Source organism: Desmodus rotundus, chromosome 8 (genome assembly GCF_022682495.2).
Source record: "Desmodus rotundus isolate HL8 chromosome 8, HLdesRot8A.1, whole genome shotgun sequence".
Classification (NCBI taxonomy): domain Eukaryota; kingdom Metazoa; phylum Chordata; class Mammalia; order Chiroptera; family Phyllostomidae; genus Desmodus; species Desmodus rotundus.
The window spans coordinates 67,736,480-67,763,704 of record NC_071394.1 but is presented as its reverse complement, the minus strand read 5'-3'; the positions used below and the strand labels follow the sequence as shown (position 1 = coordinate 67,763,704).

The 27,225-nt window shown below is 36.7% G+C and overlaps 1 protein-coding gene across 4 annotated transcripts in view; it reads left to right on the top strand.

Moving 5' to 3' along the window:
- Positions 1–22,150, top strand: part of NBN (nibrin) — a 41,923-nt gene extending 19,773 nt beyond the window's left edge. For 3 of the 4 annotated variants that reach the window (XM_024566522.4, XM_024566521.4, XM_045200460.2), the window contains exons 10-16: positions 584–859; positions 2,513–2,954; positions 11,317–11,388; positions 12,803–12,958; positions 15,820–15,933; positions 20,585–20,634; positions 21,971–22,150. In XM_024566522.4, the coding sequence (XP_024422290.1) occupies positions 584–859; positions 2,513–2,954; positions 11,317–11,388; positions 12,803–12,958; positions 15,820–15,933; positions 20,585–20,634; positions 21,971–22,001 (1,141 nt within the window). In that variant the 3' untranslated portion in view covers positions 22,002–22,150. The remainder of the gene's footprint in view (positions 1–583; positions 860–2,512; positions 2,955–11,316; positions 11,389–12,802; positions 12,959–15,819; positions 15,934–20,584; positions 20,635–21,970) is intronic. The other variant, XM_045200459.3, reaches the window with a different exon arrangement.
- Positions 22,151–27,225: the final 5,075 nt, after the last annotated feature.

The window sequence follows — 27,225 nt, the reverse complement described above, 5'->3', positions numbered from 1 at the left end:
CAGTTTTCCTGTGCCATGTTTTATATTGAGGCCAGATACAACTTTTTAAAGAGAAACTTTTAATGTTTTGAAAGTCCCTTGAACAACAGCTTTACTTGTTTTTCTGTGAAATAGGAGTAGCAAAGGCCGTATATATTCAACCATGCATTGCAGAACTCTGTGTGTGTGTACATGTGCTTAAAATATTTTTCTGGCAGTCTAGAGTTGTTCCCATTTTTAATTAATTTTTTGCATGGAAATAATTTGTAATCTTAAACCAAGCAAAATTTACCTAGGATTCTCACCTCCTTTAATTTATAATAGGACATGAGGTTGATACTCCATGTGTGCTTGGCAGTGTTTCCTGGCAGAGTCTGTCTGACAGTATGTGCTGTAGGGGTGTAGAAGAAAGATGTCACTCATACTCAGGGAGTGTCGATGACACAACAGCTACTTCCTTGGGGGAATAAAACACATTGCTGAATTACCATCTAAGTATAATTATGTTCTAAAACTACATTACATTTGTACTACCGAAAGGATTTTGTTTTGGATAAGAATTGCTGTACACTTGGTTGACTTGCATTCTTTTCTTTTGCTACAGTATGGATTTGAGTGAAAGAGCAAAAGAAATCAAAATCTCCAGAATGGAACAAAAATTCAGAATGTCTTCACAAGAAACATCCGCTGTAAAGGAATCCCCCAAAATAAGCTCTGATCATAATACTGTAGTATCAAATACTCTAGTGAGGATGAAAATTCCAAACTATCAGCTCTCACCAGTGAAGCTCCCAGGTGTAAATAGAAGTAGAGATCAAGCTTCCCAGCAGCCACAGACCAACTCCATCCGAAGCTACTTCCAGCCATCCACCAAAAAAAGGTACATCTTCACAGCACCTCCATGTCCCTGAGAAACTAATGTTTATGTGATTGTAGAATGGTGTTCAGTCTGTGGAAAGCTGTGGCCTTTGACCTTGCTCCCTCACTATGGTCACTCAATGGACACTCATTTTTTCCTTCTCTGCCTTTGCTCATATGTTGTTTCCTTGGCTGCACTTGTCTTTCATCTTGCCTGTTTCAACTTCTTTCACTTTCATGAGGTAGGACCTGCGGCATAAATGTTTCTCAGTTTCTAGAACTGTTAACGTCTTCTGGGTCTTCTTCCACATTCAAGAGCTTTATCTCATTTCCTAAAACCCTCCCTTGGCTCAGTTTTTTCCTATTGCTACTGCCTTTTGTCTTTTACAAACACTGTTAAAATTCTCAGAAAAGGAGATGATTAGTTAGTGCTCCCATTTCCGTATGAGATATTTCTAAACCATCAGTATTTCGTCTTGACATGACACTCTTGAAAGTAACCACTGACACATCGCCAATGTGAGTGGCCTGTTGGTGGCATGCAGCTCCTGAGGCATTCTCCTCACATTCCTTCTCAGTTGTGTGGCAGTGGTCTGTCCCAGCTCTTTCCATCTCTGACTGGCCCTTGGCTCCTTTTCTGAGGCTTCTTTCCTCCTACCACTCCTTTTTATTATCTGTATAATCTACCTGCAGGATTTCATGACATTATTACAGATGGAAAATACCTTTGGCCCTAACTCATCCTTCAAGCTTTACTTTTCCACAGGAATTTCCTGCTCTTTTTCCAAATGATAGTCCTGAAACTTTTTGTCCCCTGTGACTGAATGAGTAATTCTTTTTTGTTAGGAGTTCACTTTGTCAAAATCTTTTACTCTTTCTTCTCTGCGCCCCAGTAAAACCAGCAGCTTTATTCTTATTTTGAGTGTCTTATAAATTCCTCCCTTTCCATCTGTTTGTGTTACTACCCCTCTGGTTCAGACTCTGACTACCTCACTTACTACAAAAACCCCTTGATCAGTCTTTCCAGTACCCTGAATTAGGTTAGAATTATTAAAATGTCACCTGACTTCTAGTTCAATGTGAACCCAGTTAACTCCTGAAGAATAGAGACCTGAGCTTTCGTTTCCTCTGTGGGCCTTAGTACAATTTAAATGAATAGTGTTCATTATTTATTGAACGAGCAACACAGTGTTGTCTAGAAAACACTTAGTCACTTTCTGTAGTCACACATCACTTGCCATATGTAGCCTGTAGTTTATTTTGGATTAGCCCCTCTGATTTACTATTTTGAATCCAGCTCATTAACCCATCAGGTTTTATTCTTGCCCACAAGTTCCCTACATTATAGAGTAAGCTATTGTTTCCTGGCAGTAAGTCCTTTGTCTTTTTATATTTTTCTCCACATTGATTTGTCAACTATTGCTACTTCAGCAAAGATAGACATCTCCATGTTGTTTGAGCTGTAGAGCTGGTCAGTCCTCTCAAAACAGTAGAGTATATATGAATTATGTACTGTTTTCAGATGTCTTTTTTAATTTCCAGTGATACTATTAATTAATAAAACCAAGAACATGGTGAATTAAATGTAAGAGGGGTGAATATTGCCAAACTATTAAATTACTTAGCTGTGTTCATTGTCTGTTTTTGTTTTTTCCTCTTCTTTTTTATGTCTAAGGGAAAGGGAGGATGGAGAAAATAAAGAAATGCCATCTAAATCAGCAAAAATGGAAATGTCTTGTGCTCTTCTAGAACAAACACAACCTGCTACACCCTCAGTGCGGAGAAATGAGGAGCAGCATCTATCTCAGAATGAGCCAGTGGGGGAAAGAACAGATAACTTATTTACAGATGTGGATTCAAAATCCACTGTGAAAAAGTCTGCCAATAAATCTCTTTCTACAGAAAAACGAAGATCAGAAAAAAGGAAAATTGATGATGTAGCTGTAGAAAATGAAGTATTTGAAGAGGTGTTCAAGAATACAAAATCAGAGTTAGAAATTGAAGTGAAAACTCAAAAACAAAAGGAAGATGTCAAAATTAGAAAAATGCCAAGATTGGACGTAGAAACAAATGGCTCTTTTAATGATGAAACAATACCAGAAAGTAACAAAATATCTGTAAGTAACATTTTTTAAAGATTTTATTTATTTATTTTTAGAGAGAGGGGAAGGAAAGGAGAAAGAGAGGGAGAGAAACATCGATGTGTGAGAGATACATCTATTGATTGCCCCTCGCACACCCTACACTGGGGGCCTGCCCTGAAACCCAGGCATGTGCCCTGACTCTGGAGTCAAACTGGCAACCTTTCAGATTGCAAGCCAGCACTCAGTCCACTGAGCCCTACCAGCCAGGACTGTAAAGTAACATTTTTTAATGAAAAGTATTGCCAAGAGAAACTTAGAAGATTAAAAAGTATTTAGATATTTGTACTGACAGTATGAGCATCTGTTGTTTCCTTGAAATAAAATTAGTATCTTTAACACCCAATATTAAGTATAAGAATTTGTGGGTCGATAAGGTAAATGTTAAAAATAAAATGATTCTTGACAGTATATAATAAATGACAGGAAATAAAACTGTTATTCATGATTGTTTAATAGATTTGCAGGCTGCACTATTGTTATCACACATTTGTTCATAAATGTAAGTATAGGAGATGCCTTAATAGAGGAAATAAAGACACAAAAAATAGAGAAAGTTAGTGAAACTAAGTATCTACTAAATAAATCTTTAGGATAAATCATGTATAACACCAGCAGGAAGTTTTTTCACTTTTGACCTTTAATGTCCAATCTTATTTTCATGCATGTTGATGATTGTTTGCCCACTTAGGTCTAAGAAACTCTTCATATTACTTCCTATTTTATACATCAGTAAGTAGCCTACTATCTGTAGACAATTTAGTTCATTAGGTGAGAGCACAGACCTTATGAAATAAAAATTTAATATCTGGCCTCCCACCTAGGTCTGTTCCGCTCTCCTTCATGGTCATGTGTGGTTATCCCCTCCTGTAAACCACTGCTGGGTAAGGACAGGACTTAATAAAAGGATAAGGATTTAGTGATTGTGAGGTACAGTGCTTGTTGAGAACCTGGTGTTTATCAAGAGCTATAAAATGAATAACTACTATTGAAAGAAAAATGTATGTCCTATTTAGGCTATATTTTGGCATCTTCACATGAGGGAGACAGTCCTCATTATGTATTTCCTAGGATTAAATCCCAGATGTCCTTGGGTAGATCAGATTCACCTGGTGAGCTTCTAAATGTGGCTTTGTGTACTATAGCCGCACAGATTCTGACTCAATACACCCAGTTTTCTTCCCAGAAAAAGTTATAGAATTAGTATTAGAAAAAGTATTATTGTATTAGAATTCCTTTGTGATCTTTAAAATTCTAAAATCAGTGGCTTAAATAAGATAGTTAATTTTTTCCTATAAAAGAAGCCCAGAGTAGGTAAGCAAAGGTGCTTGGCAGTCCCATGCCTTTAATTTGCTGGCAGTCTGCCTTCTTTCCCTGCGAGATGGCACCTCCGGTGTCACAGTGACTTTCCACAGAGGAAAGCATGGTGCAGAGAGGAAAGGTGAAGGCCTTTCCACTTGAGGTTCTCCCCACCTTCTAAGGAGCTTCCTCAGAAACTCAACTTGATCATTTGGTTTATTGGCTGGAGTTTAGTCATGGTCTGTACCACTCTCCTCCTAGGAGATGCTTTAAGCTTGGCACATTGCTGTCCCTAATGTACTCATCATTGTAAGGGAGAAAGAGAATGGATACTATGATACCCTATAGTTGGATTGAGAACTTCAGAGACAGAGGGCTCTTTTATTATCAAAGATTGCAGATTAGGTGTCAGTTTACCAAGGAACTAATTAAACCAAGTAGTTTAAATATCTGTAGGTCACTTGTGGAGCAAATGCCACTACAGTGTAGAGCTACGTAAGTTAGCTTAATGCGGTGTGTGCTAAAATCCAGGGAATGATTACCTAACCAAGTTTAATAAAATTACATCTCCATAAAGTGACTCGGTCATCTGTAAGCAGTGTCCATGGCGTTGTGGCTGAGACAGACAAATTCACATGGACTACTGAGTCCTGTGGAGGAAAAGGGACAGCACGGCCAATCTCTCAAAGGGAAAGTACACGGACCCTTGCCTTCGCAGGCTTTTCTTTCTTTTCTGGGCACATTACATTAAGCATGGTCCTCATTTACTATGCACAGGTTTGCTTTAGGTGATTACCTTTTACAGAAAACAAAGGAGAGGGCATTGTTAATTACATCAAAAAGGAAGGATATTTACAAGTGTAAAGGGAAAAGTGGTTGAATTGGTTATAGTCCTCCTTGGAAGGTTTAGCACAGATTTTAGGAAGTTACTTTAAAGATATGCAGTAAACATTTGCTGCCTCAACTCAGGGTGAGGGAGTTGTAGCAAAAAGCAAGTCTAAAAGAGGCCTAGGTACAATGCAGGCCTGATTCCCCACAGGAGAACCTATGCATGTGTATGGGTCCTGTGTGCCAGACCTCACTTTCCACTGGCCTTTCTGAGTGGGAGGTAGGCCCACGACACGCAGAACGTTCTCCTATAATAAAGATATGCTTACTCTATATCAGTTGTGAATTTACATTGTCATGTTAGCTCCAGCCTGTTCCAGAACCTGTGTCCAGGCCTCTTAATGTAAATGTTCAGTCATTTTTTTTTTATAGTAGTTTTTCATTAACATTTATCCCCCTTATTCCCCACACTGTGTCCCTGTGCCCACACTGTTGTCCATGTCCATGATTCCTTTTGCCTTTTTGCTCAGTCCCTCTACCTCCTAACTGACCCCTCCAACCAAGCTATCAGCCTGCTCTCTAACTATGAGTCTGTCTCTATTTTGCTTGTTAGTTCAGTTAGATTCTACATATGAGTGATATCATATGGTGTTTGTCTTTCTCTGACTGGCTTATTTCACTTAGCATAATGTTTTCCAGGTACATTCATGCTGTTACAAAGGGTAAAAATTTTCTTCTTTTTTATGACCAAGAAGTATTCCATTGTGTAAATGTCCCATAGTTGTTTGAGCCACTCATCTACTAACAGTTGGCCTGCTTCCATATCTTGGCGACTGTAAATAATGCTGCAATGAACATAGGGGTGCTTATATTCTTTTGAGTTAGTGTTTCGGGTTTCTTTGGATAAATTCCCAGAAGTGGAATCACAGAGTCATAAGGCAGTTCCATTTTTAATTTTTTGATTGATCTCCATACTGCTTTCCACTGCACCGATCTGCATTCCCACCAACAGTACAAAAGGGTTCCCCTTTCTCTACATCCTCACCAGCAATGGTTTGTTGATTTATTGATGATAGCCATTTCTGACCAGGATGGGTTGGTATCTCATTGTGGTTTTAATTTGCATTTCTCTTAGTGACGTTGCTCGTAACAATATTTTTTATGACATATCTCCTCAGGCAAGGGAGACAAAAGAAAAAATAAACAAATGGGACTACACAAACTAAAAGTTTTTGCATGGCAGAGGAAACCAACAACAAAATAAAAAGACAATCTGCTGAATGGGAGGACATATTCACAGATACATCTGATAAGAGTTTAATCTCTAACATTTATAAAGAATTTATAAAACTCAACACCAAAAAAAATGCAGTCCAATTAAAAAATGGGCAAAGGACCTGAATAGACAGTTCTTCAAAGAAGACATACTGATGGCCAGTAGACATATGAAAAGATGCTCAATGTCAATAAGTGTTTGGTCTTTAGAAAGTTAGGCCCCAGTTACATTAATGTGGCCACACATTTGAAAATGTGTTTGCCTCATGGTACCCTTTCCTCCTGTATTTATTTCTGATTTTCTCTTGTATGTTTTTATTTTCTTTTTCTCATCATCTTGTCCTATTGCATGTGTCAGTCTTTTTTTAGTAGCCTTTTTTTTTTTTCTTTTCCTTCAGTTCTCTCCTAGATTGGTCCACTGCTCACAGTGGCCACAGCTCTGTCCGGAAATGGTCCTGGTTTTAGTCACAGAATTCTTTGGTCCATCTTGTGTGGCTGCTAATTAATCTTCCTAAATATCTGCTCTGCACATTGTCCCAAGACTCGTGTCACTAAGGAAGTGGGCATTAGAGCCCAGGCTTAGAGAGACAAGAAGTACACACCACACCACAGTGATACGGGGCCCCTTAGACAAGGCTTTTGTGGGCCTGAAAAGATCTTTCATCTAAATGCTGAGATTTACATGCTATGTAATGTTATCAGGGGATATTATTTTATTTTGCTCTGTGATTCTGTAGCATAATTTCCTTTGCCCTTGTCTATTTCAGAATTCATGACATTCGGAATAAAAATACAATACAAAATAAATAGGTTGTATAGACTTTTGGAGAGTGAATAGCAATTTAAGCCACACCTTTGGCTATTCTAAAAGTTAAATTACTGTATTGCAGCAGTGTAATTTTTTAGTGAAAATTTTGTTACCTTACACTGAAAGTAAAAATACTTTTGTAATTTTTAAAAGCTTTTTATTTTGAGGTAGTTGTTTATACATATGCCGTTGTAAAGGATTATATACAGAGATCCCATATACTTTTTACCCTGTTTCTTTAACTGTAACATCATGCAGTTTACAATTCATCAACCTTACTCAGACAATGTGAAGTCATTTTGAATTCTTTCACTTTTGTCATTTTCAAGAATTTAAAATGTCCGAAAGTCCTTGTGAGTGCTCATGGATTAAAGGAATTGCACCTAATATTTCTAGCTACAGAAGTGATTATCAGACAAATTATATATTAATCCTTTCATTTAAAAAACACTGCAGTTTTAAGAAGGCAAAAAATGTTATACTTCTCATTGACATTGGATTCTTTAGTTACATTTCAGAAAGACAATTTCTAAAATATGTTGATGGAAGAACTGCCATTTTCCTATTTGGGGATTTAAACAGAGATTCTAGCATGCCTGTTTGAGTTTCTGTAAGCTGAACTAGAAAGCTATTGGCCAGATACTCCTGCTAACAGTTTATCCTGCAATAAGTGGTAGCTGTGCCTGAGTCTGGGCCTTACTTTCAGTCTTCCAGCCTCCTTAAAACACAAACATGATTTGGCATCCTTGTAAACATTATTCCTCCTAACAGCACCTACTGTCTACACATCTCTCCTTAACCTCATTCCACCTCTAGTTCTAAATTAAACTTTTTTTCTCTCTAATAACTATAGCCCAAAGCCCAGTGCAATAGCTACCACTCACTGGACACCATCATTTGTTTACAGCAGCCCTGTAATGAAGCACACTCTGTGCGTTAAAGAGATTAGGAAACTGACAGTAGGATGTGTTAAGTAACTTGCCAAGGACATTTAGCTAGGTTTTGATAACGGTATATAACACAGCTCTACCCTGCTGGGATAACAAGTGTCTGGGTAGGATATAGTATGATTCTCTGAGATAGGAAATAAAAACTTGTTTAAGAGAATGAGCAAATTTGAAGGAGTGAGGCAGGATGGGGGAGAAGGTGTGGGGGAGTGATTTGTTCTGCTTATGAAAACAGTTTCCAATGGGAAATACATGTGAGAATACTCAGGAAAAGGGCACATGGTAGGGTTGGAATATAAATCTTAATCTCACTATTGATAGACATTTATACACTTTAGTCCCTAAGCAAGCACAAAGTACATTTGTCTTTCTGCCCTTTTCTGTCCAACTTACTAAAATTTTTTTGTATTTTTATTACTGAATCAATGAGATAATATGCCCCTCTATTGTATCCAAAGGGACTGTAGTTTTCACCCAAAATATTAGAAAGCCATCTGTGTAGTTCACTTTTGTCTAGAACATGGTCTGGATATGTGAATGTGAAGGAGAGTATGATTATGTATAGGCAGTCTCCAGTTTATTACAGATAAACATCACAAATAATTAAGGTAACTCTTTTTGGATTCAGGGTGCTTTAAAGTGCTATTTTAAATGTAAATTTAGATAGAATCCCTTAAAAGTGTTTGTTTTTATATTTAATTGTAAAAGTAATGCATAATAATGGAGAAATATGGAAAATTAAAAGACAGTGAAAATTTGTTGATAATCCTCCTGACTGTAGGTAACTGTAGTTAATATTTTGGTGTTTCCTTTTTTAAATCATATTTTGCAAACTTGGAATCCATTGCTAATGTAATTTTGTAGTCATTTTATGCACTTATTTTATGATCATTTCTTCTATTAAATGTTCCTTATTTATATAACTTACATGAACTTAGATTGCTTCCAGCTCTTTGGTCTTAGGACTCTTACTACAGTATATATTCTACATATATTTCTATTCTCATCTTACAGTTTCTCCAGGAAAGATACTTTTTTAAAAATATATTTTATTGATTATGCTATTACAGTTGTCCCAATTTTTGCCCCTTTGCCCCCCTCTGCCCAATACCCCCATTCCCTCCGGCAATCCCCTCTAATTAGTTCATGTACATGGGTCATGCATATTAAATCTTTGGCTTCTCTATTTTCTATACTACCCTTAACATCCCTCTGTTTGGTACCTGCCATTTATGCTTCTTAATCACTGAACGTTTTCCCCCATTCTCCTCCTTCTTCCTCCCAGCTGATAACCCTCCAAATGATGCCCATATCTATGATTCTGTTCCTGCTCTCATTGTTTGCTTAGTTTGGTTTTTAGATTCAGTTGTTAATAGTTGTGAATTGGTTACCATTTCAGTGTTCATAGTTTTGATCTACTTCTTTTTCTTAAATAAGTCCCTTTAACATTTCATATAACAACGGTTTGGTAATGGTGAATTCCTTTGGCTTTACTTTATCTGGGAAGCACTTTATCTACCCTTCCCTTCTAAATGATAGCTTTCCTATATAGAATAATCTAGGTTGTAGGTCCTTGGTTTTTATCACTTTGAATATTCTTGCCAGTCCCTTCTAGCCTGCAAAGTTTCTTTTGAGAAATCAGCTGCTACTCTTATGGGGACTCCTTTGTAGGTAACTATCTACTTTTCTCTTACTGCTTTTAAGATTCTCTTCTTATCTTTAACCTTTGACATATTAATTCTGGTGTGTCTTGGTGAGGTCCTGTTTGGGTCCATCTTGTTTGGGACTCTCTGTACTTCCTGGACTTGTATGTCTATTTCTTTCACCAAATAAGGGAAGTTTTCTTTCATTATTTTTTCAAATAAGTTTTCAATTTCTTGCTTCCTCTTCTCTTTCTGGCATCCCTGTGATTCAGATATTCATATGTTTGGAGGTGTCCCAGAGGCTCCTTATACTCTCATTTTTTTTAATTGTTTTTTCTTGCTATTCTGGTTGAATGCTATTTCTTCCTTATGTTCCAGGTTGTTGATTTAAATCTCATCTTCATTCCCTCTACTGTTGGATTCCTGCAGATTTTTCTTTATTTCACTTAATGTAACTTTCATTTCTGCCTGGATCTTTTTTATGCTGTTGCTGTACCCATTGAGTTCTTTGAGCATCCTAATAACCAATGTTTCGAACTCTGCATCCGATAGGTTGGTTATCTCCATTTTGTTTAGTTATTTTTCTGGGGTTTTGTTCTGTTCTTTCATTTGGGCCATATTTCTTTGACTCCTCAATTTGGCAGCTTCTTTGTATTTATTTCTGTGTATTAGGTAAAGCTGCTTTGACTCCCTGTCTTGATAGTGTGGCCTCTTGTGGAGAAGGCACCTGTAACTTGTGTGGGACGGAGCTTTAGGTAATTGCCAGTGCAGAGCAACCCACTTTACCGCTTTGAGGCTCTGTTGGGGATGGCTCAGAGAGGGGACAGTGCTGCTGCCTGGCTTCTGGAGGTTTGCCTGGCACCTGCCCTGTTTCCAGTCACTTCATTTTATTCCCTGTATGTGACTGGACCCTTCTTGCTGTTGCCCTAGTGCTGAATCCCACAGGGGGTGGGTCTGTGTAAGTTTCAAGTCCTAAGTCTATGAAGGCCCTTTAAGCACAATCTCCTGAAAATCCGGTAGTTTCTTCTGGCACCAACCCTCACTGGTTTTTATAGTAAGAAGTTATGGGGATTTATCTTCTGTCACTGGAACACTGGGCTGAGTGATCTGACCTGGACTGGGATCCCTCTCTCCTGAGGTATCCCTCCCAATTTTTATCCATCATACATGAATGTGGGACCTCCCGTTCCACCTCCTCTCCGTGCCACACTGCATCTCCACGCCTTTCTTTCTTCTCTGCATCTCTGCCTCTCCTGCCCATGTAAATGAATGTGGCTTCTTTAAATCCTTGGTTGTTAGACTTCTATACAGCTTGATTTTCTGATGGTTCTGGGTGTTACTTGTTTTGAGGTCTAGTTGAATTTTTTTTCTGTAGTTTTGCCAGGAGGTGAAGCGTGTTCACCTCCACCTCCATCTTGACTGGAAGTCCTCTAGGAAAGACACTTGAAAATCAAATAACTCACCAAGAGCGTGAACATCTGTGAGATTTTCAGAAAGTTACTATTTTATAACTCCTTTGAACGATATTTTTTCTTTAGGAAAAAAATGAAATTGGGAAGAAATACGAGATTGAGAAAGAATTACTGTGGTCAACTAGAGAAGAACCATTGGTGAGGAAATTTTTTATTTAATTTTTATAAAGGTTTGAGTTATAAACCATCATCTCGTCAGTTTCTGTCAGTGTTCTTACTGAGAATTAATTATTTCTCTTTCTATATTTTGGTCTCATAATTTTGCTTTCTCTGGAATTGGATAGGTCATATAACCATGATAGAGCAAAAAGAATAGAGTGAAAAGCCCAAGTATAATTCCCTGCCTTCTACTCCATAGATAAGTGACCTTGAACAAGTCATTTTCACATTTATGAGCCTCAAGTCTTTTGTTTATAAAATAAAGTTGACACTTTTCCAACACGGTTGTTGTTTCTATCAAGTAGAGTAATGGATGTGAAAATTTTCTAAACTCTAAAACAGTACAAAAGCATGACGCCATTGTAATTTTATTAGAATTTCCGATTACAGTCTGTCACTATCTGATGAACCTTTTCTTTTGACTTTTTTCTTCTCTCCCTGTCTTTGTCTTAGTCCCGTTAGCAACGTCCCTCTGAAAACATCCAAAGCAACTTGAAAAACTAAGATGATTGATCAGCTTGAGCAGCTATAATAATGTTGATGTGTAACTGTTAGTTAATAACAAATGATACAAAGAATCTCAATCTGTCACAGAAAGGAATCTTCAGGCTGATTTAATAACTATCCAGAATGAAATGTAGCTTTCAGTAAAAAAATTAGTGTGTCCAGAATTAATTACTGATTTTTCTGAGGTGTCAAAAATAATTTAAAAATACAAATTATTTAAAATCCAAGAAAGCTTATATATAAGAATGTGTGGAATGAATTGTATAATAATCTTGGAGTACTTTTTTATCCTTGCCCATGGATATGTTTACTGATTTTTAAAGAGCGAGGAAGGGAGGGAGAGAGAGAGAAATATCAATGTGAAAGGGAAACATCAATCAGGTTGTCTTCTGTATGTGCTCCCATCAGGGTTCTAACCTACAACCTAGGTATGTGCTCTGACGGGAAATCAAACTCACAACCTTTTGGTGTATGTGATGATGCTCCAACCAACTGAGCTACCCAGCCAGGGCTGGACTACAGTTTTAATGAGAAGCAGACAGTTCTGACATTTCTTGCCAAGAAAATATATACAAGAAGATAAATTTTTTATTGAGATATTTATTAAAGTATCTACTAAATTAAAAATAATTTAATATGATTTTAGCCTGTCATAGGTTAGTGTATTGTAAATGTTTCTAAAGTTATTGAGTACTTGCATAAACATTTTTTCTGATTTTGAAATAGATATGATTTGATTCCAAATACAAAGTTCTGATGCCCAAAATAAACCTTTTTAACTTTATTTTTCAGATATCTTGACTCTGTTTCTGTAGACCCCTAAATGACAAGTAATTTTGCTTTTTCTTCTTATTTCTTCTTACCCATCCATCTTACCCCCATGAAGAACAATGACAGGCTTCAGAATGAGGATGAGATGCCTCCAAGGAAGATGTTACTGACTGAATTTAGATCACTGGTGGTTAGTAACTCTGCCTCCAGAAATGTATCCATTGTAAATGATGATTATGGTCAACTAAAGAATTTCAAAAAATTCAGAAAGGTATGTATTCCTTTAATTAAAATATCATAAAAAGGCAGTGTTTGAAATACCACTGATGCTAACCAGTAATAAAAACAGTTCATGTTGAAACCTGATGCTGTTTCTTCTGCTTAAAACAGTTAAAACATGAACTAACAGTTAATATATGGAACACCTAGAATGAAACAAACTTCATTAAGACTGAATTCTTTAGTGTGTGTTTACCTGGTTTTCCCACTGTAATCAGCATATTGATAGGGTCTTCTGAGTTCTAATATTGATCTGTGACTACCTAAAGGGGCACTTTAACTCAGGACTTTATGAAGATAACAAGATTTGTTGCCCTGGCTGGTGTATCTCAGTGGATCCAGCACGAACGTACAAAACAAAGGGTTGCGGGTTTGATTCCCAGTCAGGGCACATTGCCTGGGTTGGGGGCCAGGTACCCAGTTGGGGGCACGTGAGGGGCAACCACACATTGATATTTCTCTCCCTCTCTCCCTCCCTTCCCCTCTCTCTGAAAGAATAAATAAAATAAAAAAAAAAAAGAAAAGATAACAGATTTGTTGAAAATAACTGAGCACATTCAATAAGAAAACTAGGCATTTTACTATTACCTGTATAATATGAAATAAAATATGAATTTGTACACTGAGTACCACCATCAGACCAGAGTCCCTCATCTTTAGGAACTGATAAGATCATTATTTTATCACTGTTCTTAAAAGAATATTTCTGACCTAGTCTATATTCTTTTGTCTATTCTCGGACAAAATGTCTTTTGTCTATTCTTCCTTCTATAAACCTATTACTGACTTAGCTTTTGCTTATGCATTTGATGAGAACACAGTAGTAATATTTTTGAAAGCAGTTTCTGTGGGCACAGCTTTTCTCTAGAATATGATCTGTATGATTCTTGTTATAACCATGAGGTGTTGGAGCTTTTTCTCTCTTAATGTTAGCTACTATTAACATTTCTCAGTTAAATTAGTTTTCTACCTACTATGGCAGAAAACTACTACCTAGAGGCTCTACAAGGCTCTAAACTCCATTTAAGAGGAAGAAGCTCTTCTACCTAGAGTAGAAGATGGAAGTATCTCTATCACATGGTTCACTTCCCCTTCCCCACCCCCAGCTGTGGCTCATGAAGAGCACAGGGGCATTCTTATCTCATGTTTATTACTTCATGTTCAGTATCCTATTACAAAATCTCATTGTTAACTCAAAATCCAAAATGCATACCTTTTTTATTAATTTACGAAAGGTAAAACAAAAATATTCACTGTTGGCACAGGAGTGGTGAAGAGATATAAAGCAGTACAAACTGCTGTAAACTGGTTTGGAAAAGCTTAAAACGCTTAAAAATATTAATATCATGACAAGGAATTTTTTTGAAAGGAAAAAAGAAATTCAACCCAAAATTTGTAGGGAAAAGGTTGATTACCTCTAATGAAAGAATTTGAGTTTTTTAGTATATATCCAAATGAATGATATGGCTATATTTGTACTTTTAAAATACTGCTTAATGATGAAACAGATTTAACATTCCCTGTCCAGTTTCTATTTTAAAAGTGTGTTACACAAATATTAAGGATGCATTACTTACTCCCTAAATACAATATTACCAGTTTGCTTATTATGTATTTTCACATATTTTTAAGCACTTTTTTTATTTGTAAGCAATGAAATTTCAATTAAAAGTATAAACTGTTGACATTTCAGATATCTTGCTAGGCATGTATAAATTAGGAAGTTTGGATACTTTGTTATTCACAAGTCCTAGAAACAACATAGGCTTTGATACCTTTAGAACACAGAATACAACAAACAAAAAGTGCTGGCGAGGATGTGGAGAAAAGGGAACCCTAGTATACTCTTGGTGGGAAAGTAGACTGGGGCAACCACTTTGGAAAACAGTATGGAATTTCCTCAAAAACTAAAGATGGAACCACCTTTTGATCCAGTGATCCCACTGCTGGGATTATACCCTAAGAATACTGAAACACCAACTCAGAAGGACCTATGCACCCCAGTATACATAGCAGCATTATTTACAATAGCCAAGTGCTGGAAACAGCCTAGGTGCTCAGCAGTAAATGAGTGGATCAAAAAACTGGAACATTTACACAGTGGAATAGTATGCAGCACAAAGAAGGAAGGAACTCCTATCTTTCACAACAGCATGGATGGAACTGGAGAGCATTATGCTAAGTGAAGTAAGCCAACTGGCAAAAGAGAAATACTATATAATCTCACCTGTAAGTGGAATCTAATGAACAAAACAAACAAGCAAAATAGAACCCGAGAAATGGAAATAGGAACAAACTGACACTGACCAGAGGGAATAGGGGAGAAGGATAACTGGGGGAAAGAAGGGGAAGGTTCTAGTCAAGGAACATGTATAAAGGACCCATGGGAATGGGAACAGAGTGGGGATTGACTAAAGGAGTGGAGGTGTGGGCAGGGCAGGGGAGAGCAACAGGGAATAATACTGGGACAACTAATTGAACAACAAAAAATAAATTTAAAAAGAATACTTCAAATTATAGTGTGTGTATTCACCTTGGGTTGCTTTAATTTGTGGAAGGTGAGCTAAGGTCATTTTTGAATAAAACCTCCAAATTCAAAATCTTAAATTCTCTTAGTACATAAATCCTAGTTACATACCCGAATCTGAGTATAATAATAGTCAAAATAATGGGCAAAAACATATGACTAACACAGTTACCACTATGTTTCATGCACTGTCATTTATAGGATATATACATCTTTGATTTACGCATGATTTAAAATTGTTACACATGATTTACAATCCTTTTTTTTAAGCCTTTAAAAAATGATTGTCTTAATTTGATAATGTATTTAATCTTACTATTTAACAGGTCACATTTCCTGGAGCAGGAAAATTTCCACAAATCATTGGAGGATCAGATCTAATAGCTCATCATGCTCGAAAGAATACAGAATTAGAAGAGTGGTTAAGACAGGAAATGGAGGTTAGTAGAAAGTGAGGCCTGGTAAAATGTTTGATTTGCATTTTGACCCTTTCTGGTTTCCTTAGATAGAATAAATTCTTAAAACTGAGGTTGGTTATTCAGGAAAATTCCTGACTTACTGAGCATTAAGATTAATTGATAACTTTCTATAACTGCTTTAAGGGACTTCTAGATTTATTTGTTCAGAAAATGAGACCTAAACAATGACTTAAGTTTATATTCTCATGTAAAGGAAAAGAGACTTAACCCACAAAAATTTAAAAGAAAACTAAAGGATATCAATTAAAATAATGATCATATAGTCATATGGAGGGATAGATATTAGAAATATATCAATATAGTGGGAAGGACTGGGCTTATTAAATCTATGAATTGTCTTTTAGCAGTTCTGAGAATTTCTCTTTTCTTGAATACTACCTTTTTCCTGTTTTCTCTAATAGTAGATTTTGTTCTGTGTTTCTTAAAGGAATCTTCCTGCTCTTTTCAGTAGTGGCTGTAGCATTTTACATACCCATCAACAGTGCACAAGGGTTCTAATTTCTGCACATCCTCTTCAACACTTGTTATTTTCTGGGTTTTTGCTAGTAACCTTCTTAATGGGTATGAGGTAGTATCTAATTTGATTATACATTTCCCTAAGGATTAATGATGTTGAGCATATTCTTGTACGCTTGTTGGACATTTGTACTCATCTTTTGAGAAATGTCTATTCAAATCTTTCCCATTTTTAATCAGATTATTATTTATATTTTGTTACTAAATTCTAGGAGTTTTTTTTTATATATTCTGAATATTCACCCCTTTTCAGATACATGACTTGCAAATACTTTCTTCTTATCTGGGTTGCCTTTTCTCTGTTCATTGTGTACTTTGGTACATGGAAGTCTTAAATTTTGATATAGTCCAATTTACCTTTTTTTTCTGTTGTTACCTGTGTTTTTAGTGTTATATTCAAGCAATTATTGCCAAATCCAATGTTAGGAAGCTTTCCTCCTGTGTTTTCTAACAAGAGTTTTTTAGTTATAGTTCTTACATTGAGATCCTTGATCCATTTTGAGTTAATTTTTATGTTTAGTGTTAGGGCAGGTCTAATTTCATTCTCTGTTGTTACACTTTTATACTTTGGTTTAATGATACTTGAGCACAGCATGTTGAAGGTGGGGAGGGCTTTAAAGTCAGTTATACTGTTGACAGCTGCTTGCTGAGGGAAACTTGCCTTAATACCTTTTTCCATGGGCAGTAATCTATCTCATTTTTCCCCAAAGACTCATTTCTAACTTTTGAAAAGGTAAAAGAAATCGTTAGATAATATTAATAGTTGAGGAGTAGTGATTTGTAGTATTTAGTTTAAGTTCTTAAACATTTTATTATGAAAAGTTTTCAAAGATACACCAAGTAAAGATAATAGTAAAACACACCCCCAGCACAGAGCTTCAACAACATCAGCCCTGTGCCCATCTTGCTTTATCTGCTCCCTTTCCAAACTTTTTTTAAATTTTTTAAATTTTTGTATTATTTTAATCATTTTTATTGTTATTCAATTACAGTTGCCTCAATTTTCCCACCTTTGCCCTCCTCCGCCCATCCCACATTGCCACTCCCACAGTCAATTCCCACAGAATCTAATAAGCAAAATAAACTAATGAGCAAAGTAGAACCACAGGCATGGAAACATAGAGCCAGACTGAAAGTGACCAGAGGGGAGGGGGTAGGAGGACAATGGTAGAAAGAAGAGGAAGGAACTAGACAAAGAACATGTATGAATGATCCGCAACCAAACTTCTTTTTTTTCTGGAGTATTTTCAGGCAAATCCCAATCATTTTATCATCTTGCTCATATTTTTTATATGCTTAATGCAAGCATACAGATTCCTGATCAAATACATGCTCTTCTATGTACTTTATACTTGTATAATCAATTCATATTATTTTAAACCCTACAGGTAGGACCAGTAGCATGATTTTGATACTTGAAATTGCTTTAGAGTTCTGTAATGTTGCATATTTACTTTTTCTCTTGGTAATTTCTTCACATTGTCTTACAGTACGGTATTTACCTTATTTCATCCATTTGTCATGTTTTCACTTAACATATTTATATTTTTTCATTTCTGGGAGTCTGTTCCATTCATTTCTAAATCTTCTTTGTTCCCTGCTACTGTTTTTAAGCTCCTGTATTTTGTATTCTTTGCCTGGTGATACCAGTTCCTAAAGTGTTTGTGTTTTGTTTCTGCTAGTTCTCTCCCATGGTGCCTTGTTTCCCAGTATATTTTTTGTGGTTTGATTGTGCACCCTTATTTTTCTTGAAACTTGATCTGTGGGAATTCCTTGTGTCCTGAGTTCAGGCTTATTTCCTCCAGAGAAGATGTGTTTGTGTCTGCCAGTCTTGTTCTACCAATATGAGACCACATTAATCTCTCCTGTGACTTTTTTGGATCACCCAGGTAGATAATGTGTATTCGAACTAGAAGCCTGATTGTGGCTGTTGGAAGAATGATGGTGCAGCTGCTGACTTTTTTCTTTTTTTTTGTTTATTTCTTTAGAATTGAAAGAGGGAGAGCCTGTGTTCTACATTTATTTCACCAAATCTCTCCTAGTTTTTGCTAGAGGAGTTTTGGGTGTGCTAGGAGGATTTACTCTTACGATACTAGACTTGACTTTCTTCTCCTGTGTGGCTACAACTTCTATATGTAATGTCTCATCTCACTGGGCTTGTTCAGCTACTCTTTCATATTCCCTGCCTCTTGTTCTTTTCAGCTTTTCTTTCTCTACTGCTGCAGGCTAGTTGTGAGTCCCTTCCTGAAGTTTTCTTGAATTTAGTATATTTTATTCTGTGCACTAAACATAGTAATTCTTTGAACTCTATCCAACCTGATTTGAATTTTGAAAGATTGTGAGATATAGTTCTCCCAAACCCAGAAATAGGAGTATTTCTATTTCTTAATACTATTTTACTTAATGTTTTTAATGAGATATATAAAATAAGGCTGATTTTTCTTATCTGATTTTTCTTTACTATATTGTAACTTTAAAATTACTATCTCCTGCTAGGAAGGCTATAAGAATATTTAGGGTAATCATAACAGCATCTTTTTTGACAGATGCTTTGTGAGTATCATGTGTCTTCTCATATGTGTTCTGCTATACTTGCGAGAGAATGTGAAAAGAAATGGTGTAATTTCATTTAACATTTCAGTGTATGAACGGAAAATCATGCTTTAAGTTTGAATCCCTACAAGTTATCCTGCAGGCCCTTTGCAAAGACAGCAGCAGCATAAGACCCTGATTGAGAGGTGGTACTCTTGTTTACTGGACGTGGTCAAGTTTCAGCTCTTCGAGATGACAGCCTTTGATCATTTCTTTTGCCTTATTGGTTAAAATGTGGATAATAGTGTAAAAATAGTAATGAAGTTATATGAAGAGGAAATGAGATTTTTTAAAAAGACTTTTAAGATAGTATCTGGAAATATACAAATGTAAACTCTTCACAGTGATAGTAAACAGTATGTGCATTTAAGGAACTTCCGGTCTTTGGAGAAGATGTGTGTAGATGGATGAGCATCTAGGAGCTGTGCAGCTGAAGTTCCATTGGAGTTCCTCACAGTAGATGTTACTTTTAAATGAAGAGGGGCACAAAGTCATGAAGAGGTGAAGGACATTTATAATGAATGAATGAGCTTTGAAACATGATAAATATGGGAAGAGTAAGAAGTAATTTTGAGGGCAGAGGGAGGAACATGAAGAAAAGCAGAGTGAGTCACAGGTTATTTATTAGGTGGTGAGTCTGGCTTTTTGTTTGTTTTGTTATTGTCTTTTTTCTTTTTTTGTGATTCAGTTTTGACTGGCATACATGGTTCATGAAATGGTGATGCACACAGACTTGACTTGGGGTGGTGAACACAATACAGTGTACAGATGATGGGTTGTAGAATTGTGCACCTGAAGCCTATATAATTTTTTTAACCAGTGTCACCCCAATAAATTCAATAAAAAGGAAAGAAAGAAGTAGAAAAGAACCAGCCTATGGAGAGTTTGTGTTTTCTTTGTTCAGTGGAAGAAGGCATTGAAGGGTTTTGGTTAGCACCAAATAGGGTCATAGCTGGACTTTAAGGAAATGACCTCAGCACAGGGTTTTTCCAGTCCTAACCCTAGAATGTGCTTTAGTAGTTTGGGGAGTCTGAGTTTGAAATTGCTTGTGGGTGAGGTAATTCAGCAGCAGCTTCTGGGTCCTGATTTGGGATGGTGAGGAAGGGGAACCACTTCACCTGGAGAGCTGCTCTGGTTGAAGATGGGGTAAATATTGCCCATTCAACTCCTACATCAGTAGTATGACCTCAAAACATTGAGTTTTCATTGAGTAAAATGGTTCTGTTGGAAAAAATGTTTAAAAATTCAGAGGCTAGCTGTATACACATTGGTTGCCTTTGTGAGGAGATTGGTTGGTAAAGGTTATTTAATTAGAGGACTTTGCAGTAATCATGGCGTGAAGCAAAAATGGACAGATCTATTAACTGAGACGGATGTAAGTCAAGACTCTAGACCTGGCGCCTTCTTGGATTTGGAAATCTCAAAGCTGACTGGCCTCCCATTACAGCAATTCATTAACTCTGCATGCGTCATCAAGTAAATGAAGGTATGTTAATTTTCACAGGTACAAAATCAACATGCAAAAGAAGAGTCTCTTGCTGATGATCTCTTTAGGTAAAGTTGAGTTTAATCTTTCTCATGAATTTTTTATATATATATATATATATATATATATATATATATATATATATAATTCAGTTCTATTCATATAGATTAAATACTTGTTTTTCTTCTGTTCTTAGAAATAAAGACTTACTCCCTTCACCTAAAGAATGTTTTGTTTTTAACATATGTATTTCTTTTTACTATTTGAGCACCTCTTTGTTGGGTTTACTGGATATAGCTTTGAAGTTTGGAATTTATTCAGTAAAATTTGTATGGGGGCATTCAGGTAACAAAGGTTCCTGAGCCAGGTGAATTTGGCTGATAAATTTGTGATATTTTCAACTCTAAGTAGAGCTATGAATGAATGGGTTTTGAATTAAGACAAGTAAAATACCAGACCATTTGTTGAGTTTTAATTGCACATGTATAAAAACAAGAGGCAGGATTAGAGTTTCAAAGCAGGTTCTTGTGGTAGCAGAGTTATAACGGGTGATTATAATTTAATTCTGATTTAACATATTTTCAGCATTCTTACAGGCCCAACAAACCTTATAATAATTCACTCTCAAATACTCATAAAATATTCTATCATAGGTAGATACTGGTTAGGGGAGAATAACATTTTTCCAAACTTACTTAAAGGCAAAATAAAGATGGTAATAGATTTTTGAGTCTGTTTTGCAGCCAATTTGATTCTTTAATTTCATTATTGACCATATAAATCAAAGGTCAAAACGTTGACAAACAGGGCTGATTTTTCATAAGTACTCAAATAAGACAATCTGGTTGCCCAGCTACATTTGTTTAATTGCTATAGGAGAACATTTGTGAGGTAATTATATTTTAGGTTCATTATTGCTGTTTTGTGCAAGTAATATACTTTAATTTGGGGGAAGGGGAGTGGAAAAATGTTTGAAGCCATGCTGGAAGAAGTTATAAACATATGTTTAATTTAAAAAAGTTGTTAATTATTTTCATGCTTTTATAGATTTTTTTGTCGATGCTTTATTTTTTTCAAATATTTATCAAAAGGATAGATGAAAGTAAAAATGTCAGTGATTAATATCTGATGCTAAGGATAAAATTGGCATTCTCATTCTGTTTGCTAACGTGTGACTATACTTTGAAAGCCCTTTAGCTATTTTTTTTTAATTTAAACTTTATTGTATTTCTTCCCATTATTATTTAGTCCCCTTATACCCCTGTCCCCTCAGCAATCACCAACCACACTGTTGTCCATGTCCATGAGTCTGTTTCCCTTTTTGCTGAAAGCCCTTTAACTTTAAAAGTGAAAGAAATGCCATTATTTACCTAGATATTATTTAACCTATTTCCTGCTTTGCAGATACAATCCTAATGGAAAAAGGAGACGGTAACTGAGGATTTTATAAAGCTGTGGAAAAACGTTTCCTGTCAAGCATTGCATCCTGTTTCCTTTGGGATACATGCATATAGTAGATACAAAGGATTTAAGTTACAAAGATCCTGTGGCCTGAATTTGTTAAATAAAATGCACAAAACTCCACTTCTTTTGTGTGTGACAAGTAGTATGGTTTGTTGTTTTCAGTCCTTGTCATCTTACCTCTTATGGTAATCTTTTTATTTTTAAATTTGTTTTTTATTTATTAGTGAGTAGTTAATATAGTCTAAAAGTATAAAAGAGTAAGGATTAAAAAGTCTCCCTTCCACTACTGTCTTAGCTGTTGGTGCCCGTCTTCAGAAAAATACCCATGGGTACTCATTTCTATGAATCTTTCCAAAGATTTTCAGTGCTTATTCAAATTTCTGTGAATATCGTCTTTCAGTAATTTCCTACAAAATGATAGCATAACATATACAGATTTCTGCACCTTGTTCTTTTTCACTGCATAGATTGGAAGATAATTTTTTTCTTTTAATTTTGTTTCTTTTCCATTATGCAAGTAGTCTTCCCTGACCTGAAATGACCCGAATGAAATAGATTTCAGTGTTGAAGATGTCACCACATATTCTGGTACTGGAAACTGTTACAGGAAAAACCTGGTTCTTCTTGGCAATGTAGTAAAGAATTACAGATCAGCAAGTCTATTAGCATGCAAGCAGAGTTTATTAGTGATATATTTTCATGGAAGAGAAATGGGTCTTGCTACTGTGAGGGTGAAATGCATAGGGTCAGACCATGGCAAGGTGTAAGGGTGGCAAGAGCATCAGGAACTTACATAGTTGGCAGGATGGGGGTGAAGAAGTTACATATTGACTGACTGGTAAAGGTGATGTCAGCTTTCCTGGGGTCCCTTGACTATCCAAACTTAGGTATGTGTGGGGGTCTGTTAGCATGAATCCTTAGCTTGCTACAGACTGCATTTGGTCATCTTGTTGTAAAATAGGCAAGTGACAGGAGGCAGTTAATTGAAGTTACCCAAAGTTATTTATGGGCTCTTTCTGTAAGCATTAGGAACTCCCTTGTAAAATAATGACCAGATGTAGGTAATTAGCCAAAGTTGTTTTATGGGCTGCTTCTTTGGGTAATCTGGACCCCCTCCTTTTCCCTCTTCTAGGCCTTGGGATGAATGTAAAGTTTCAAGGACTTCCCTCCTCCCGTGCTAACATAGTGTTTCCTGTGATGTTGGAACACCTGGCGATATTATTGGACCAGGCTCAGGATTGCTGAGTTAGTGGGTGAGACATGTCTACCTCCTACTCCCTGCCTTGGTTTACTATTCATCCTACGTGCTAAAAGGCATTTCCTGGCAATCAGGATGATAGACGCTGGCCAGCAACAGCAGTGCTCAGAGTTCTTCCTGTGCTATATCCTGCCTCAACTAGAGATAATATGGATGACTTTATGGTGGTCTTACTGAGCTGAGTGTCCCTCTGTTTTGAGAGACCTAGGTTTTGTATCTGTAAAGTACAAATAGCAAGATTGACTTCTCTCCATCTTAAAAGGAGATGTTAAGAAAAAGATGTCTTTTTCAAGTTTTGTAATGTAACAACTTAGCTGTACATTAGAATTACGGTATAGTCTTTTTATCATTCTGAAGACTGGTACATTATATCTTAGGAAGCAGAACAACATTTTTATACTCACTGAAAGCTTCCTGGTGTGAAATAGGTTCTGTTACCCTGACAAGACTACCTATGTAGATTGTTAGAGCATAGCATGAAAAATAGCACATAATGTAATTTGTGCTCTTGCTGGGTCTTCTTGGAAGATGCAGTGTTCCTCTATTGGGGGTCAAGGGAAGTCACATTTAAGTATCTGGCTAAGATAACTAGACCAGCCCTCTAAACATACATCATTTCCTTTCAGGAGATAGTTTCTAAATGTTTTAACTTTTTCTTGTTTCTTTGTTTCGTTAGCCCTTCAAGTTTTTTGTTTAGGAAACTTATTAAATACATATTATATGAAAAATATGCCCTCCACACACTGAATCTTTGGATTCTTGAGCAGTGGTTTCTACTCTCTGGGAAGTGATAGTCTCAGTCTTTATAATTCATTTAAGGCTGTTTACCATAGGAATTATTTGTAAACAGATGGAAGGAGTCTCCCACTGCTTTGCATAGGCCCTGCAGTGCTGAACAGTTTCCCAAGGCTGTTAGCTCTGCCCTGCACATCTCAAGCCAGCCCTGCTTGGGAAGCTGTACACCTTTCCCCTGGCTCTCTTGAGGATACTTTCTTCTAGGTCTTTTAAGTGTTTTAGGAGAAAGGAGTATAGGTTACCACCTCCCTTTCTTCATTAGATGAATGGGAACTGTACCTCCATTTCTAGCCTGGGGCTTTAGGAAGTGGGTTCAGCTCAGCTTCCTGATGGTAGGGAGAAGGTGGCCTATCCTTGGGCCACAATCTGAACAATCGTCCATTCTCCAGAAGCACTTTTGGAGTCCCTACCCCTCTTCCCTTTTTCAGCATAGCTGTACTCAGGAAAGGAATATCTTCTTTCTAGACTTCGTCCTAGTTCGTAACTGAAGCCTTGGTTGGTCACACTAGTGGGAACCTCCATCTGCTTGCTTGAATGGTGATCCAAATTCCTTCTTAAGAGATTAAAGCAAGATGAGCCTTGGGCAGTATTCTCCCTCCAGTGTAACATGGTTGCCTGTATAACTTGCTGTGTAACATTATCGCCCTTTTTGTCAGGCTGTCGACTGTGAGTTTATAAGCAAAATAATACTATTGAGTCACCACGTCCTAGAAGACATAGTGAAAGGCATTTTACTGCTCCAAGCCATGGAATTGAATGTCACTCTTTGTCACTGTACAGGCTACCCTCACAAACTAGGAGCACACTTCTGGAGTCAGTTTTATTAGTAAATTGCAAGTTAAAAGTTGGCTGGGAGGGCTGGATTTTATTTATCAGGGAGTGAGGAAGCTGTGGAAAATTTTTGAATGGGGACTTCTAAGTCATCATGGTAATTATGTGTAAGCTATATTAACAAACAAGTTGACATTTCCATACTGAACTCTAGTTGAAGTAAACAGAAATCACTTTGATTTAAACAGGAAAGGATTTTTTTAACTTTGTTTTTATTGTTGACTCTGTTATAGATGACCCTAGTCCTGCCTTCCCTTTGCCTACCTCCACCAGCTCCCATCTCCCCTTCCCTCTGGCCATCTGTGACTGTGACCATTGTCTGTGACTGTGTGTCCCATATATATGTTCTTGGCTAATCTCTTTACCTTCTTTCACCCAGTCTCCACTCTCCACTCTCCAGCTCCCTTCTGACATCTGTTGGTCTTCCATGTGTCCATGCCTCTGTTTCTGTTTTGTTTGTCAGTTTATTGTGTTCATTGTATTTCACATATAAGTGAAATACAGTATTTGTTTTTTCTCTGACTGGCTTATTTCACTTAGCATAATAATCTCTAGGGTCCATCCATGTTGTTGCAAAAGGTTAGATTTCCTTCCCCTATGTTCATAGCAGTGTTACCATATTTGCCATGTATAATGTGCACTTCTTTGCCCAAATTTTTGAGAGAAAAGTAAGGATGTGTATTATACATGGGTAGTACTAATTCTGTATGTATACATACAGAATTAGTGTAATGTTTTTAGTGTAACTCTAGAAAGCAGTAATGATCTGTATGCAAAATAATACCCTGGAATACAGTAATTGGTATTGTTGTACTTACAACAAACTTGCAATGAAAGAAGTTTTAGCCAACAATTCAGTGAAATAAAATGAAGAATGATGTACTCTTATCCACAGAGTAAGATAGATGATACCAATTGTTATCCACTTGATAAGAAAGGTAATGCTGACTTTATTACCATATTATCTTTGTACACTTTAGGAGGGATAAATTTTTGGAAAATCCCGTGTAAGATGTCAAAACAGTTTGTATACACTGCAAGCTTTAAGCTAAGTTATTAAATAAAAGCATGGCACAGAGCTGCCGAGAGACACTTTGAATCTCCTCTCACAGCAAGTATCATCAGATTGTGGAGGCAGCAGGAAGAAAAGCTGCTTCAGATGCCAAGACAGAAGAAGGCAATGTAAGGGAAACCTCCAAAGTGGCTGGAGGTGGAGCAGGAAATAAAGCCTGGATTCTGGAGCACCATCAAACTGGGGTCTCTGTTTCAACCAAGGTGATAGAAGAAGAAGGTAAAAGGATTACACAAGAAAAAAACATTGATTATTTCTCAGGGACACCTAAATGGTGCTTTAACTTTATGAAGACAGAAAGTTTGAGCACGAGGACATGAATGAGCTTGCTCCCAAGCTTCTAGCAACCTATGATAATCAAGTTTTTGCTATTTCATTCTTAATGTTATCATTCTTCAAAAGACAACTTTGAACTGTCCCAAATTGCCAATATGGATGAGGTCCCACTCACATTTGATGTGCCATCTAACAGAACTGTGGACATCACAAGGAGCAAAGACTGTGGCTGTTAAAACTAGTGGCAATAAGAAAACACGTTTCACTGTTGTTCTAGCCTGTTGTGCAGATGGGACAAAGCTACCACCTATGATCATCTTTAAAAGGAAAATGTTTCCAAAACAAGAGATTTCAAGTGGATTTATTGTCCACGTGCATGAAAAAGGATGGATGAATGAAGAAGGCATGAAAATTTGGTTTAACAAAGTCTGGTCATGAATGTCTGGAGGATTACTTTAAAAACCAGTATTGATTGTTTTTGATCACTTCCAAGTTCTGGTTACATGAAGTGCAAAAACAATCACAGCGGACCTGAAAACCCAACTTGCTATTATGATACCTGGTAGGCTAACCAGCCAACTGCAACCTCTTGATGTGTCCGTAAACAAGCCCTTTAAGGCCCTAACGACCAAAGAATGGACATCATGGATGCAGTCAGCTGGTAATGATTTAACACCTACAGGCAGGATCAAGAAAGCATCCATCACTCAGGTTTGTGAACGGATCCTAAGATCGTGGAACAGTGTCAAGAAGGAAGTGATTGTGAAATGATTTTAAAAATGCGTCATCAGCAATGCTGTGGATGGAACTGAGAATGATGAAATTTACCAGGATGAGGAAAATGACTCTTAAGACACCGGTAATGTAGAAATTGAAGATGATGATATTTCTGATATTGACAGTGACAGAGTTCTTGGCCTTCTATGATGCATAAATATTGTAAATTCATTACCAGTACATAAA